Source organism: Spermophilus citellus (genome assembly GCF_964194105.1).
Source record: "Spermophilus citellus genome assembly, chromosome: 18".
NCBI classification, from domain to species: domain Eukaryota; kingdom Metazoa; phylum Chordata; class Mammalia; order Rodentia; family Sciuridae; genus Spermophilus; species Spermophilus citellus.
The window spans coordinates 52111071-52128463 of record NC_138200.1 but is presented as its reverse complement, the minus strand read 5'-3'; the positions used below and the strand labels follow the sequence as shown (position 1 = coordinate 52128463).

General features: G+C 36.1%; 1 protein-coding gene across 1 annotated transcript in view; it reads right to left on the bottom strand.

The window, feature by feature from the left end:
- LRRC36 (leucine rich repeat containing 36) overlaps positions 1 to 17393 on the bottom strand; it is a 73048-nt gene that overhangs the window by 30702 nt on the left and 24953 nt on the right. The window contains exons 4-5 of the mRNA XM_081274987.1: positions 17058 to 17154; positions 14737 to 14825 (exon numbers count right to left, since the gene is read on the bottom strand). Coding sequence (XP_081131113.1) covers positions 14737 to 14825; positions 17058 to 17154 — 186 coding nt within the window. The remainder of the gene's footprint in view (positions 1 to 14736; positions 14826 to 17057; positions 17155 to 17393) is intronic.

Here is a 17393-nt window from a genome sequence, read left to right as displayed (position 1 = left end):
GAGTAGGTAAAAATATTTAATGTTTTGTCTCCAGGCTTTCTTTTTATATTCTCAAGGATTTAACCAACCTGTGCTTCCTCATTTGCAGTTCCACTACTACTGCACCACTCAGGACAGGTCCTTCTTGTCGCCTACTTGAACTGCTGACTCCAGTTCCTGCACATTGACTGAATTTAGCTTGAGCTATATTTTTACTTCACACATCATGCTTCCTCTCTAAAACATCTTTAATTGCTACCCATTTTCAAGGGAGCAAAATGAACATGATTAGTACAGGGGCTTTTTGCAACTTGGCCTTAGCACCAGCCACAAGGTGAGTCAATTTCTTAATATGTATGCCTGGATTTGATAATTCTTTTCTCTACATTGACTGCCCTTTCCCCTCAATTATGTCCACTGAGTGCCTAACTTAAGTGTCTCCCCTCTTGGGAAGCCTGTTCTCAGGCCCCCAGTCAGTACTAACTGCCGTTGCCTCCTTCACACAGCTCTGTGTCTGCTATTGTCTCAGTCTGATTTGTGACCTAATTAGCTGTGATAAATTGCTCTGTACTGGAGTATATGAAGATTTGACACTATTGTGTCATTTCCTTATCTGCCAACCTCCTAACAGTATTTTTTGCAGTAAATATACACTTCTTTGCTAAATTGTTCTCCTTTCCACTAGGGTAGAGACTATCCACCTGTGGGAGGCCGCCATGTCATGTGACCCGCATTCTTCCTCTCCTGATTGATTGGTTGAGGCACTGTCGGTCACTTCCAGTGATCTGGCCACTTTCAAGTGTCTGTAGACAGTAGCCCCAATCTTGAGAGTAGTAAAAATTTATCAAAAGTGTCTTCATGCATAGGCATGCCTTCTTGAAGCCCCATGGGTGGAGCTACGCTCCCCTATTCCTAAAGGTGATATTAACCCTTTGCCCTGTTTGGGATAAAATGTTCCATGGAAACGCCCTTTGTGTGTCCCCTTCTCTTACTCTGCCTTTGGGTGTGGCCTTCCTAGATGTCAGTCAACCTGCTGACAGCAGACATCATGAAGTTAGACTCAGCTCCTTGAAACCTGACCTCTTGCCTCATTTGAATGACTTCTCAATAAAAGGGGTCAGCGCCAACTCGCGCTCTTTCCCTCTTTCTGCAGACCTTTAAGGTCAGAGGAGCTGTCACAGGACTTCCAAAGAAAAAAAGTGTATCTGTCTCTTGTGTGGTTATTTTGTGCAGCCCAGTTCCCCTGGAGTGACCCTGTTTTTGTCGCTGGGAACGCGACATCCACCCCCCATTCACTACCTCCCTCTTAGAAACACTACCCTCCCTATAACAGTTCTAGACTGCCAACATCTGGATTCAAATTTGAGAGAGAAATGAACTTCTTTCTTGTTTAACCCACTATTTTGGGAGGTCTCTGCAGATCCAAGTTGACTTTTATCCAGCTAAAACTCTGTCATAACTAAACCGAGATGATGAGAATCAACAGGGTGAACTGGATTACAGTAAAGACTCATCTGCTAGGCCTAGGAATGAACCATTGGGGTATTGTAGTGAAATTTTCTTTGCTTTTTTAAAATAAGAGATTCATGAAATCAGTATACTTTAGATGTGACTTAATTTATTTACTGAGGTGCTGGGGGATTGAACCCAGGCTTCTTGCATTCTAAGTAGGCACTCTATTACTGAGCTATATACCCTCAGGTGATTTTAATTAAAGGTGAAAAGATTGCTTACAAGAATAAGTAGATTCCCTTTCAACTCCCAGAGTCCATGTGTGGTATATACCTATATCTATGGGATAAATGTACATTATCTTTACTAAAGCATTCTTTATTCTCCATAATCTGATATTCTACCCAATACAAACCCTCTACCCCAACCACACCATCACCAACTTCTTCATGACCTTCATTATCATATTCATACAGCTGTTCACGCCACTCCTACTAACCAGAATGGGCTACTCCTTCTCCCTTCAGGCCATCCCACAACTCCACAGTTTTTAAGTTCTGATGCCATTGTGTCCACAACTGCCCCAAAGTCTTTCCCCACTGTCCCAGCACATTTGAGTTTCTACAGCATGTCATCATCCATAACTTTGTTTCTCAAGCTCAAAATTTTTTGAGGTACTGGGGATTGAATCCAGGGGTGCTTACTAAGCTATCTCCAGCCCCTTTAAAAAAATTTTTATTTTGGAACAGATTCTTCCTAAATTGCCTGGACTTGGGGCTGAGGATGTGGCTCAAGTGGTAGCGCGCTCACCTAGCATGTGTGAGGCACTGAGTTCGGTTCTCAGCACCTCATAAAAATAAAGATGTTGTATCCGTCTAAAACTAAAAAATACATATACTAAATAAATAAATAAATAAATTGCCCAGACTGGCCTTGAACTTGGGATCCTCCTGCTTCAGGCTCCCAAGTTGCTGGGATTATAGGCGTGCACCATTGTACCTGGCTAAGAATCCAGTTTGAGAAACTGCAATGTAAGAAACTAATCTCAGTATATAATGACATCTTATGGACTATATTGGAAGGCATTTGGACATTTTTTTTACAAAGCTCTTACCACAAAATCCAGCAATTTTGTTCTTTGGTAGTTATCCAAATAAACTGAAAACTTATGTCCACACAAAAATCTACATAAGATGCTTATAGCACATTTATTCATAATTGCCAAAACTTGGAAGCAACCAAGTTGGATAAGTAAACTGTGATACATTCAGACAGTGAGCTACTATTCAGCACTAAAGAAATAGCTCAATCCATGAAAAGACACAGGAAAAACAAGAACATTTATTGCTGAATGAAAGAAGCTGACCTGAAAAGGTTACATGCCATATGATTCTAAGTATATGACATTTTGGAAAAGGCAAAATGATGGAGATAGTAAAAAGATGAGTGGTTGTCGGGTTAGGGGAGGAAGGGATGAACAGGTGAACACACTGGATTCTTAGGGCAGTGAAATACCATCTGTATAATACTATAATGGTGGATATATGTCATTTGACACTTGTTAAAACCAACAGAATGCACAACAGCAAGAGTGAACCATAATGTAAACTACAGGTTTTGAGTAGGTTCATCTAATTGTAATAAATGTACTAACTTAGTGCAGGATGTTAATGATGGAGGACTTTATGCATGTGGAGAGTGGTATATGGAAACTCAATCCTCTCTGCTCAATTTTTCTATGAATTTAAACTTAAAAATAAGGTCTATTTTGAAAATAGCAGTGTATTACTATAAAAGAACTTTTTTGACTTAACACCTTTTCAATTCTTTCATAATTATCAAATAAAACACAAAATTGAGTGGTCTTCTGAGATGTATCTCTAGACTAGGAGTCCATGGTCCTGAGTGTAAGGATCTATACCATTTATTTGACATTTTAATATATACACCCATAATTGTTACTTAGCTCTTTCATGTTTGTATCATTTTTTCTAATGATGTTACAAATGCTTCAAGAAATGTTTCTTTTTCTATTTTCAAAGTATATGTTTCAGAAGATAAGTTATAATTTTATAAAAATAGGAAATATCTTTTAGTTGAGGAATAAAAAAATTTCACTAAAATGAAAAGACTTTGAGCTGAGTCACAAAGAAGGGTAGGATTTGATTAAAGCCTTCCAGAAAGATGGCATTAACTTAGGGTCAGAGGAGGGAGAAAGGAGGGAATATGTGGGAGGAGGGAGTCCTATGGTTTCATTAGAGAATTGGACATTGTAATAGAGAAATAGGAGATGATATTTTAGGTTAGGATGAAGAAATAAATTCAATCAGAGTTTAGGGAAACACTGTATGCCAGGCTAAATGGTTTAGACTTAATGTGGTTGTTGAGTGGGAACCACTGAGGTTTTTGACTAGGTAAGTATAATTAATTATCACAGGTGTATTTTAAGAGAATTAATCTGGCAGCAATATATAAAATGAATAGAAGGAAAAAGGAGACTGGGAGGATTTTGATGGTACATGGACGGGAGTTGGTATCTCAGCTCTGCCAGTTAGTGTATTATTAGGAAAGTTATCTCAAATCCTCTGTCAAACCTTTCAAACCACCTTTAAGGTTGGAAGGATTAAATGAGATCATGGACAGTACCTGGGCCAGAGTTTTACTTTCAGTGAATGATAACAATTAAGGATACTGAAAGGTATAAATATTCCCTGGGGCTGTAGAGGAACAACAACATCAAACATCAATATAAGCCAGGCATAGTGATGTTTGCCTGTAATCTCAGGTACTTGGGACGCTGAGGCAGAAGGATTGCAAGTTTGAGGTCAGTCTTAGCAATTTAGCAAAATCATGTCTCAAAATAAAATTTTAAAAAGGACCAGGCATGGGGGCTGGGGTTGTGGCTTAGCAGTAGAGCACTTGCCCAGCATATGCAGGGTGCTGGGTTCAATCCTCAGCACCACATAAAAATAAATAAATAAATACATACATACATAAATAAAATAAAATAAAGGTATTGTGTCATATCTCTCTCTCTCTGTCTCTCTCTCCATATATAGGCATGGACTTCAGTGGTACAGCCCTTGCGTGGCATGGTAGAGCACTTTCCTGGGGTCAATCCCCAGAACCACACACACACAAAAAAAAAAAAAAAAAAGAAAGAAAGAAAAAAGAAAGAACAGAAAAACAACCAAACAAACAAACCCCAACATAATTCTGAGCTATAGTATAGTAGTAGAGGAGCTGTTAAGGATGGGGAGAGAGGTTCATTTGTCTTTTTTTTTTTAAGGGTACATATTTAGCTTGAGAGGCTGAAAAGTTATAGATGGGAATTCCAAGTGTTTGTTACTCATTGATCAACAGAGATGACAGAATGGTACAAAGGGATACCTGTACCAGGTTACAAAGCTAAACTATTTTTAAAAAATCATATAAAAATCTTTTTTTCCCACATTTATTTATTGGTGTGTTATAGTTGTACATATGGATGGGATTTCTTGTTACATATTTGTACATGCATACAATGTAACTATATAATTTGGCCAATATCACTTCCTAGTACTTCTCCCCTCCCTCTACACTTCCACCCCTTAGGCTCTTTTCTTATCACCCTTTGATTTTAGGGGATCTTTCTTTTTCCTCTCTAGCCTCTGCATATGAGAGAAAACATATGATCCTTGACCTTCTGAATTTAACTTAATTCACTTAACATGATGATCTCTAGTTCTATCTACTTTCCTACAAATACCATGATTTAATATTTATTTTTGGATGAATAAAAATTTTCATTGGGTATATATACTACATTTCTTTTTTTGATAAAAGGGTAATATATTTTTTAAAATATAATAATACAAAAGTTGAGATGACAGAACTAAGACCCTAACTATCATATGAATATCTGTAAATAAGTTAATCTTACTAATTGAAAAGATGCCAGGTTGGATTACAAATAAAATTTAATTATATTCTGTATGCAAGTACATGTTTAAAAAAAGAGATTCTGAAAACTTAAAGTAAAAAAATGACAAATATATATCAAGAAAATTCAAAGAAAAAGAGCCTAAGTGCTGCAATTCTCAACAAACAAGTTGTTAGAGGAGATCAACTTTATAATGGAAAATACATCCACTATCTTTAAAGGCTTGTGCATGGAATAACACAATATCAACATTCATAATGTAAACTGACAAAAGTAAAACAATCTACCATCCTAAGAGGAAAACTAAATTCTTCCATCTCAGTATATGACAGATCAAGTAGCCAGAAGTTATTACTAAAAAAAAAAAAACACAGATGAAGAAAAGATAAATACTGTGGATCTGAACATTATTTATCAAACTCAAAATACAGAAAGCAGAGACAGAATATTAAAATATCTATGAAATCAATAAAAATACCCAGCAAATTACAGAAAGTAGAAAAAGTAAGAGAAGTTTATTTCCAAACACAAGGTAATAAAATGAAATTAATAATAAAATTTAAAGGGGTAAAAGCTCCATTTTAAAAAGTTATTTCAATCTATTGAAATATGCCACATTTTCTTTATCCATTCATCCACTGAAGGACAGACACCTAGGGCTGATTCCATAGTTTAGCTATTGTGAATTGTATTGTTATAAACTTGGGTATGTGTGTATCACTGTAGTAAGATGACTTTAATTCTTCAAGATAAATACTGATGAGTAGTTAGACTAGTATTTTAAATATATGAGAAAATATAAATAAAAATTTATTTACTTATAAATCAACTTCTGAAAATAGATTTGATCAATAAGGACAAAGAGTAGAGAAAGAGCAGGAGAGCTGAAGACATAGCCCAGGTATGCTTATTTTGGGGATGTGGAAAGAGAGGAGACTTTGAAAGAGTCAAAGTTTATGTGGTAAGGAGAACAGGAGGAGGATTCAAGATAGTAGGAATTCCCTGCCTTTCAAAATGCTTGTTAGGAGAACACTGTTTTGAACAAAAGAGTCAGTGGGAGCTGTTTTCCAGGAGAGCTTTCTCTTAGCCTGTGGCATGACCATCAACATGGCATAACCACTTTAATCATATTGGATTACCAACAGTGCTCTCAGGCCACCTTCCCCAGGGATCTAGTACAAATACAATTTGCAGTGGAAAACAAAGCTATTTAATGCCTCAAAGTAAGAAAACAAGTTTATATAAAAAAATCCAGGCAACAGCTGGTACTTTCAAGAACCTTCAGAAATAGGCTATCTAGTAAAGCAGTTGTTATTAGTAGAGATTGTGCACTTTAAGACATTTTAGCTCATAGAATGAGTCTGTGCTAATGACACAATATGACAAAAATGGAGTCTAATTCAGCTCATACTGAATACTAAAAGGGATAGTAAAATTATGTTTCAAGGTATTTTTCTGTCTAGAAATGGATCTATAAATGGTAGAAAAAGTACCCAGAAAAAGTACTAAACTGTACACCAAATGCTGATAATGGGGAAATCTATATAACAAAGTAAAACTGGGATTCTCATTAGAAGTAGGCTTAAGGAAAAAAAAAGAAATAGGCTTATGAGTAATTAAAGTGTTGTTCTCAGGTACTTCAGTATTTGTCAAAATTATTTAAAAAAAATTGCATCCATTTTTTAAAACAAAATGCTATTTAAAAAGAAATAAAGCAACCCATAGTTCCATCAATCATATACACTGAAACAGCCAAGAAAGAAAAGGTAAAATCATACCTCAATATAGTTTATTTCACTATAAAATACTGTAAAAATGACTTACCAATAAATGTCTACATGGGTAAATAAGTCAGGAAAATAAAATATTGTAGGTTGTGAATTGAAAACCATTAATATCTAGACTGCAGAGCCAATCTATTAAATTATTGCTGAGATTTTAGAAAATCTACTGGACGGCTGAATTCAAGCTCCCGTTCGCCTGCTTCCTGCAGACAAACAGCTTGTGACTCAGCACTAATCCACCCGGCTGAAACAACTGGTCAGCCCTTCTCATCCTACGGAGGTTAATGCCTACCGAGCCTTCATAGGTAGTGGCCACAGGTTTGAAACGGGGCTTGGGAGAGACAGTGAGGACCCACCCGTTGCATTGGTCGCCCGGCAAAGGGAAACGAACTGTCGCCATTTGCAAGAGATACCACCATGGCAGAGAACTGATGTCATCAGACTGCGGTGGAGGAGATAACTTCATTGAAACCTGCGGCTACAGGTGTGTAATTCCCTAGCCTTCCCTCTCCACACATCGGGGAAACCTTAAGGGCCCCTCCCAGCTCTCCTGTGAGCACGATAGCCAGACCGAGGGAATCAGGGGTGGTACGGGACCCACGGCGCGGAACTACCGCTCCCACCAGTGCTAACAGCTGAGGTCTCTTGCACCAGCTACGGGGGCGTGGCTATCGGAGGGCAAGTAAAATTCGCTGAGGATTCTCAGCCCCAAGCTCTACAAACTTAGGGTCTGAGGGAATGGCAAACTGGAAGAGTGTGCCCAGTCGTTCATGAAAACAGGGCTCCCGGGAGCAGCAGACCTGGCGTGTAGCCAGTATTATGGTGAGCGGCACCTGTGAGAGGGGCCTGGCTAGAGGAAAAGTGGGAAGTGACTAGACACAAGAGGAGGCCCTAGGCACTCAGGATTGGAGACTCGCCCAGTCTGGGAGGAGCTGCTGCACAGTGATTGGTTCCCACATATTGACAGGAGAAACTTGGCCTGGTGGGCACAGCGCCACCTACTGGAAGAGAAGTTAATCAAACTCTAAGACTGCATTTATTAGTTTTTTTTTCTTTTCTCTTTTTTTTTTTGATTTGGGTTTTTCTTTCATTTTCATTTTTCTTTCTTGTTGTTTTTTTTAAATTTTTTTACAATTTTTTTTAAATTTTTTCTTCTAATTTTAATTTTAATTTTTTAAAATTATTTTAAAAATTTTTTTTTTCTTTTTTTATTTCCTATTTTTTTTCTTCTTTTGTCTTCATTTCTTTTCAATTATCTTATCCCCCCTTCCTTGAATTCTACCTGCTTACTCTCATTCTCTTTAGTGACTTCTTCCCTTCCCTTCTAATACCTTTCCTCCCAAGCATCTAATAAATTTATAGGAGTAAACAGTAACTCATCAGTCAAACAGAACAAGAAGTAACATGAGCAGCTTCAAAAAGCAAGGAAGAAAAGGAGTACAAACAATGAAGGACAGCCTAAATACTCAGGAGGACCTAGAGTCATCAGAAAAATGGTCATATAAAGAACTCAAGGAACACCTTAGACAGATGGAATGGAACCTTAAAGAGGATACAAGACAGCAAATTCAAGCAGCGAAAGAACACATTGAGAATGAATTACATAAACAGATAAAAGAAGAAGTTAAGCATCTCTATCAGGAGATAGAGATTATAAAAAATAATCAAACAATAATTCTAGAAATGAAGGAAACGATAAACCAAATTAAAAACTCAATTGAGAGTATCACTAACAGAGTGGAGCAAGTAGAAGCCAGAACGTCAGATAATGAAGACAAAATATATCATCTTGAAAAGAGTCTAGCCAACTCAGAAAGGCTGGTAAAAAAACACGAGAAAAACATCCAAGAGTTATGGGATAACATAAAAAAACCAAACTTACGAGTCATCGGGATAGAAGAAGGTACAGAGATTCAAACCAAGGGAATGAGTAACCTGCTGAATGAAATAATTACAGAAAACTTTCCAGAAATAAAAAAGGAAACAGATATACAAATTGAAGATGCATACAGGACACTGAGCACACAAAATCACAGTAGACCAACGCCAAGACACATTGTTATGAAGATATCCAATATACAGAACAAAGAGAAAATATTAAAAGCTACAAGAGAAAGGAGACAGATTACATTCAGGGGTAAACCAATAAGGTTAACAATGGATTTTTCATCACAGACACTGAAAGCAAGAAGGTCATGGAACAATGTATTTCAAACACTGAAAGACAATGGATGCCAACCAAGAATTCTGTATCCAGCAAAATTAAGCTTCAGGTATGACAACGAAATAAAAATCTTTCATGATAAACAAAAGTTAAAAGAATTTGCAGCCAGAAAACCAGCATTGCAAAGCATTTTGAGCAAAACACTACACGAGGAAGAAATGAAAAACAATAACCAAAACCATCAGTAGGAAGTGCCTCGGTAAAGACAGAGGGCGAGGGGAAAGATAATCATGGAGAAACAAACTAAATTTTTTAAAAAAAGGATAAATAATCAAACATGGATGGAAGTACAAACCATATATCAATAGTAACTCTGAATGTTAATGGCTTAAACTCTCCAATAAAGCGACATAGGCTGGTATCATGGATTAAAAAAACAAATCCAACAATATGCTGCCTCCAGGAGACACATCTGATTGGAAAAGACATACACAGGCTGAAGGTGAAAAGATGGGAAAAAATATACCACGCACATGGTCCTCGTAAGCAAGCAGGGGTGGCCATCCTCATATCGAATAAAATCGACTTCAAGACTAAGTTAATCAAAAGGGATAAAGAAGGACATTATATACTGTTAAAAGGAACCATTCACCAACAAGACATAACGATTATCAATATTTATGCACCAAATAATGGTGCTGCGACATTCATAAAACAAATTCTCCTCAAGTTCAAGAATCAAATAGACCACAACACAATAATTATGGGTGACTTCAACACACCTCTCTCACCATTGGACAGATCCTCCAAACAAAAGTTGAATAAAGAAACTATAGAACTCAATATCACAATCAATAACCTAGACTTAACTGACATATATAGAATATATCAACCATCATCAAATGGATATACTTTTTTCTCAGCAGCACATGGATCCTTCTCAAAAATAGACCATATATTATGCCATAGGGCAACCCTCAGTAAATATAAAGGGGTGGAGATAATACCTTGCATTTTATCTGATCATAATGGAATGAAACTGGAAATCAATGATAAAAGAAGGAAGGAAAAATCCTACATCACATGGAAAATGAACAATATGTTACTGAATGATCAATGGGTTACAGAAGACATAAAGGAGGAAATCAAAAAATTCTTAGAGATAAATGAAAATACAGACACAACATATCGGAATCTATGGGACACAATGAAAGCAGTTTTAAGAGGAAAATTCATCGCCTGGTGGTCATTCCTCAAAAAAAGAAAAAACCAACAAATAAATGAGCTCACACTTCATCTCAAAGCCCTAGAAAAGGAAGAGCAAAATAACAGCAAATGTAGCAGAAGGCAATAAATAATTAAAATCAGAGTGGAAATCAATGAAATTGAAACAAAAGAAACAATTGAAAAAATTAACAAAACTAAAAGTTGGTTCTTCGAAAAAATAAATAAGATCAACAGACCTTTAGCCATGCTAACGAAGAGAAGAAGAGAGAGAACTCAAATTACTAACATATGGGATGAAAAAGGCAATATCACAACAGATGCTACAGAAATACAGAAGACAATTAGAAATTATTTTGAAAACCTATATTCCAATAAAATAGAAGATAGTGAAGACATCGATAAATTTCTTAAGTCATATGATTTGCCCAGACTGAGTCAGGAGGATACACACAATTTGAACAGACCAATATCAATGGATGAAATTGAAGAAGCCATCAAAAGACTACCAACCAAGAAAAGCCCAGGACTGGATGGGTATACAGCGGAGTTTTACAAAACCTTTAAAGAAGAATTAATACCAATACTTTTCAAGTTATTTCAGGAAATAGAAAAAGAGGGAGCTCTTCCAAATTCATTCTATGAGGCCAACATCACCCTGATTCCGAAACCAGACAAAGACACCTCAAAGAAAGAAAACTACAGACCAATATCTCTAATGAACCTAGATGCAAAAATCCTCAATAAAATTCTGGTGAATCGAATACAAAAACACATCAAAAAAATTGTGCACCATGATCAAGTAGGATTCATCCCTGGGATGCAAGGATGGTTCAATATACGGAAATCAATAAATGTTATTCACCACATCAATAGACTTAAAGATAAGAACCATATGATCATCTCGATAGACGCAGAGAAAGCATTTGACAAAGTACAGCATCCCTTTATGTTCAAAACATTAGAAAAACTAGGGATAACAGGAACTTACCTTGACATTGTAAAAGCTATCTATGCTAAGCCTCAGGCTAGCATCATTCTGAATGGACAAAGTTAAAGGCATTCCCTCTAAAATCTGGAACAAGACAGGGATGCCCTCTATCACCACTTCTATTCAATATAGTTCTCGAAACACTGGCCAGAGCAATTAGACAGACGAAAGAAATTAAAGGCATAAAAATAGGAAAAGAAGAACTTAAATGATCACTATTTGCAGATGACATGATTCTATACCTAGAAGACCCAAAAGGGTCTACAAAGAAACTACTAGAACTAATAAATGAATTCAGCAAAGTGGCAGGATATAAAATCAACACGCATAAATCAAAGGCATTTCTGTAAATCAGCGACAAAACTTCTGAAACGGAAATGAGGAAAAACACTCCATTCACAATATCCTCAAAAAAAATAAAATACTTGGGAATCAACCTAACAAAAGAGGTGAAAGATTTATACAATGAAAACTACAGAACCCTAAAGAGAGAAGTAGAAGAAGATCTTAGAAGATGGAAAAATATACCCTGTTCATGGATAGTCAGAACTAACATCATCAAAATGGCGACATTACCAAAAGTTCTCTATAGGTTTAATGCAATGCCAATCAAAATCCCAATGGCATTTCTTGTAGAAATAGATAAAGCAATCATGAAATTCATATGGAAAAATAAAAGACCCAGAATAGCAAAAGCAATTCTAAACAGGAAGTGTGAATCAGGCGGTATAGCGATACCAGATTTCAGACTATATTACAGAGCAATAGTGACAAAAACAGCATGGTACTGGTACCAAAACAGGCGGGTGGACCAATGGTATAGAATAGAGGACACAGAGACTAATCCACAAAGTTACAACTATCTTATATTTGATAAAGGGGCTAAAAGCATGCAATGGAGGAAGGATAGCATCTTCAACAAATGGTGTTGGGAAAACTGGAAATCCATATGCAACAAAATGAAACTGAATCCCTTTCTCTCGCCATGCACAAAAGTTAACTCAAAATGGATCAAGGAGCTTGATATCAAATCAGAGACTCTGCGTCTGATAGAAGAAAAAGTTGGCTCCAATCTACATATTGTGGGGTTGGGCTCCAAATTCCTTAATAGGACACCCATAGCACAAGAGTTAATAACAAGAATCAACAAATGGGACTTATTTAAACTAAAAAGTTTTTTCTCAGCAAGAGAAACAATAAGAGAGGTAAATAGGGAGCCTACATCCTGGGAACAAATTTTTACTCCTCACACTTCAGATAGAGCCCTAATATCCAGAGTATACAAAGAACTCAAAAAATTGTCTAATTTTTTGAGTTCTTTGTATAACAACCCAATCAACAAATGGGCCAAGGACCTGAACAGACACTTCTCAGAGGAGGATATACAATCTATCAACAAGTACATGAAAAAATGCTCACCATCTCTAGCAGTCAGAGAAATGCAAATCAAAACCACCCTAAGATACCATCTCACTCCAGTAATATTGGCAGCCACTATGAAGTCAAACAACAACAAGTGCTGGCGAGGATGTGGAGAAAAGGGTACACTTGTACATTGCTGGTGGGACTGCAAATTGGTGCGGCCAATTTGGAAAGCAGTTTGGAGATTCCTGGGAAAGATGGGAATGGAACCACCATTTGACCCTGCTATTGCCCTTCTCGGACTATTCCCTGAAGACCTTAAAAGAGCATGCTACAGGGATACTGCCACATCGATGTTCATAGCAGCACAATTCACAATAGCTAGACTGTGGAACCAACCCAGATGCCCTTTAATAGATGAATGGATTAAAAAAATGTGGCATCTATACACAATGGAGTACTATGCAGCAATAAAAAATTACAAAATCATAGAATTTGCAGGGAAATGGATGGCACTAGAGCAGATTATGCTTAGTGAAGCTAGCCAATCCCTAAAAAATACCAAATGTCTTCTTTGATATAATGAGAGCAACTATGAACAGAGCAGGGAGGAAGAGCAGGAAGAAAAGATTAACATTAAACAGAGACATGAGATGGGAGGGAAAGGGAGAGAAAAGGGAAATTGCATGGAAATGAAGGGAGACCCTCATTGCTATACAAAATTACATATAAGAGGTTGTGAGGGGAATGGGAAAATAAACAAGGAGAGAAATGAATTACAGTATATGGGGTAGAGAGAGAAGATGGGAGGGGAGGGGAGGGGGGATAGTAGGGGATAGGAAAGGTAGCAGAATACAACAATTACTAATAGGGCATTATGTAAAATTGTGGATGTATAACCGACGTGATTCTGCAATCTGCATTTGGGGTAGAATTGGGGGTTCATAACCCACTTCAATCTAATGTATGAAATATGATATGTCAAGAGCTTTGTAATGTTGTGAACAACCAATTAAAAAAATAAAAAAAATAAAAAAATAAAAAATAGAAAATCTACTGGGTTTTAGACTTTATATATAATTCAATAGATCTTTCAAAAGGACAAAGACCTGAGACAGAAGAAAGTTAAAGGTTATATGACTTAACTGATGAGGAAGCCAGGTTAATTCACAAGGAACTAATGTTTTAGTTACAATTTTTTTAAACAATTTTAATATATATTTTTTAGTTTTCGGCGGACACACATCTTTGTTTGTATGTGGTGTTGAGGATCGAACCCAGGCCGCACGCATGCCAGGCGAGCGTGCTACCGCTTGAGCCACATCCCCAGCCCTGTTTTAGTTACAATTTATCTGTTGGAAAGCCTTCTCCTTGCCTATGGCAGGACCATTAATGTGGCATAACAATTTTAATCACATTGGATTACCAATAGTGCTTACAGATATATAGCACGAACACAAGAGATTCTGCAGCTGGGAAGGTTCTTGGTTGGGGAGCCCAGGAGGCCCAGGGTATCACTTGCACAGACACAGATGAGTCACAAATCTCACTAATGAAATAGATCACCTTGGCATGGGGATGGGCAACATAATTTTAGGGTGTTCTAATGATGTAAAATATATAAATGAAATTGAACTCTTTTACTACAGCTTGTACTTTGAAGGGTTTTGGGTTACATCTACTCAACAGAGTCTTTCTGGCATTGAAAGGAAGAAGAAAAAATACAGTCAATAAATCTTATGTTTGTTTCAAATCTATGCTCTCTCAACTACTTTGTCTTCTTCCAATTCAAGATTGGCTATGACAGCTGAAACAACTAATATCCTAATCATTTTATGATCACAGAGAGAAAGTTTACCTGTTTCAATTCTTGTGTCAACATCAGTATTGACTTTTGATGCAGAGCCCTCATCTGTCACACAGTTTTTTATTGTCTTCTCCCTAGAGCTGTCACATAGAAGAATTTATTTGAAACTCAAAAGAAAGCTTTTAAGATCACCAATCCATGCTATTTAGAAAACATTAGTTCATGGTGGTCTGATTTTTTTCCCCCAGATGCTGTAGGATTATTCTTTACAAATATCTCAGAGTTAAAGTCATGATTTTTTTAAAGTCATAATTTTTAAAAAGTCATAATATTTATACTGGGAATGATGAGAGAGAAAGACACTATCATTCAGAAAATTTAGAACTTACTTTGTTCTCTTGACAGAAACTTAAGTCTGAATGAGAGAGTAGGATGTTTCCTTTTTAATCATTTAAAACACTTATAGTTAAGACACATTAAGGAAGATTCTGCTGCTAAGAATTATAGTGGAGACAACTATAGCCATTAGTTAGAAAAACAGATTAAAAAAGGCAAATGTTTGCACTTGATTGAGGTAGATATCTTGGGAAGTGGAAGTACAGGAAGCCTAGACTATGTGCCAGGCTCTTTAAACTCACTATCTCATTCAATCATAAAATCCTACCTACTAGTATTAACCCCATTTTATAGGTGGGGGAATTGATATTCAGAGAGTCTTAAAAAGACTTCACCCAAGATTGAAGAGCTTGTATGATATTAACACTGAGCATAGAGTAACATTTTATATCTGGTGTAGCAATCACCTATATGGTACCTAAACAGATAAATGATGAGATTAATTATTTGTCTTACTAGAAAGTTTATTCAATTATACATTAATTCATCTCTGTTTTCCCAGTGCATTTAAAATAGGAATCAGTATACAAACTATATCTATACAAATAATTTTTAGAAACATTCTATTTCTGTCTACAGCAAAGTAAATTTTCTTTATGTAAATTAACCTCAATAAACCTGATTTTTTTAAAAATAGGGAACTAAGGAAAGATAGGAAACTAAGAATGTTCTTTGAGGGTTACACTATAAAACATATAGATCAGAGCAGAAATAGGCAAAGTGACTAAAGAAGATGATGGTAGGCCAACAGGCATTGACTTCATTCATTCATCATTCAATAAATGATTTCTTAGCACATTCTATGTGCTAGGCACTGTCATAGGCACCACAGACACTACAATAAATGTAACCAACAAGTCCTCAGGCTCATGGAGCATATGTTCTATTAAGGGGTAAATACAATTAAAAAAAATAAACAAAAAACTTATTCTGGAGAAGAACGGAAGAATAATGTTGTTAAGATACATTCACAATATCTTGTTAAATTAAAAACGGTATGTATAGGAAGCAAATTACTATAAAAATAAATGCATATATATTTATATGCACAGAACACATACACACATATACCTGAGTAAAAGGATATTTACCATAATATAATTAATCTTATTTCTGGATGATGGGATTATGAGTTACTTATTTTGTTTCTCATGGGTTTTTCCTGTACTTTCCAAATTCTCAAAAATAAGCATGTATTACTTTTGTCATCAGAAAAAATACTAATATTTACAACTACATGTATCTATAGTACACAGATGACTAAAATGTATATGCCTACATGTACACAAAATATTAATAATAGTTAACTCTCAGTGGTAGGATATAGTGATTTTTTTCAGTATACCTGTAGGTGTTATTTAAATTGTAATTATTTATCTAATTTTCACTTAAAATTATAAAGCTAATTTTTTAAAGAATGGGTTTTGAGATAGAAGATATGGTACCTTCTTTTTATGGAATTTTAGTAGCAATAAATGAAAATATCTACCATTCAGAGACAGCCTCAAGGTCTGTTTATTTTTTATTTTGTTGAGAAATACTTTCCTTTTCTTCTTTTGACAATTTTTTTTTCTCTAGCAGTCTTGCCCATGGTAATTTAAATCTCCTTATTCAATAGAAAAATACCATGTGCTTCTTGATAATTCTATCAAGAAAAAGAGTTGCTAAGCATTTATGGAGAGAAGTCATCTCATAGTGTTCCTATCTATAAGCTGTGAACAACAACACTGGAGATTTTAAAAGTATATCCAAAGCACACCTAGCAATTCAAGAAAGCAGGAATGAACCCACTAGGGCAAGTCTCATCAGATAAATCTCAGGATGCTGAAAAGATACTTTGATTCCAGATCTAAGTAGTTACAACTTGTGGGAGATTTCTGCTGGAAAATAAAGAAAATTGAAATTCACTATGACCTATGTCCAGAAGCAAACTAGAATGTTGTTTGTTTGTTTGTTTTTATAGAGAATTTTCTTACCTTTTTTCCACCTCTAAGAGGAAATTTTCACTGTTCCCCAACTGACTAAAATGCAGCTTGGCAGCTTTCCTCTCACTGTCACGAACAGTACGATCATCTGGAGGCAAAAACCGTGGTCTGAGCATGTTTATTTTTTGGAGTAAAGAGTAGTGGGTCAGAAAACCTTATTTACATAGGAAAAACTAAAGACCAGCCTCATATTTGTGTGTTAGAGACAGGTCACAACAAATACTATTGTGTTGTCACTGGAGAAAGCAGTAACTCAGGGAGACTACAGGGCTGCCATAGCAACAACTGCCACATAGGGTAACTACCCCTTCAGAAAAGTGGAGCTTA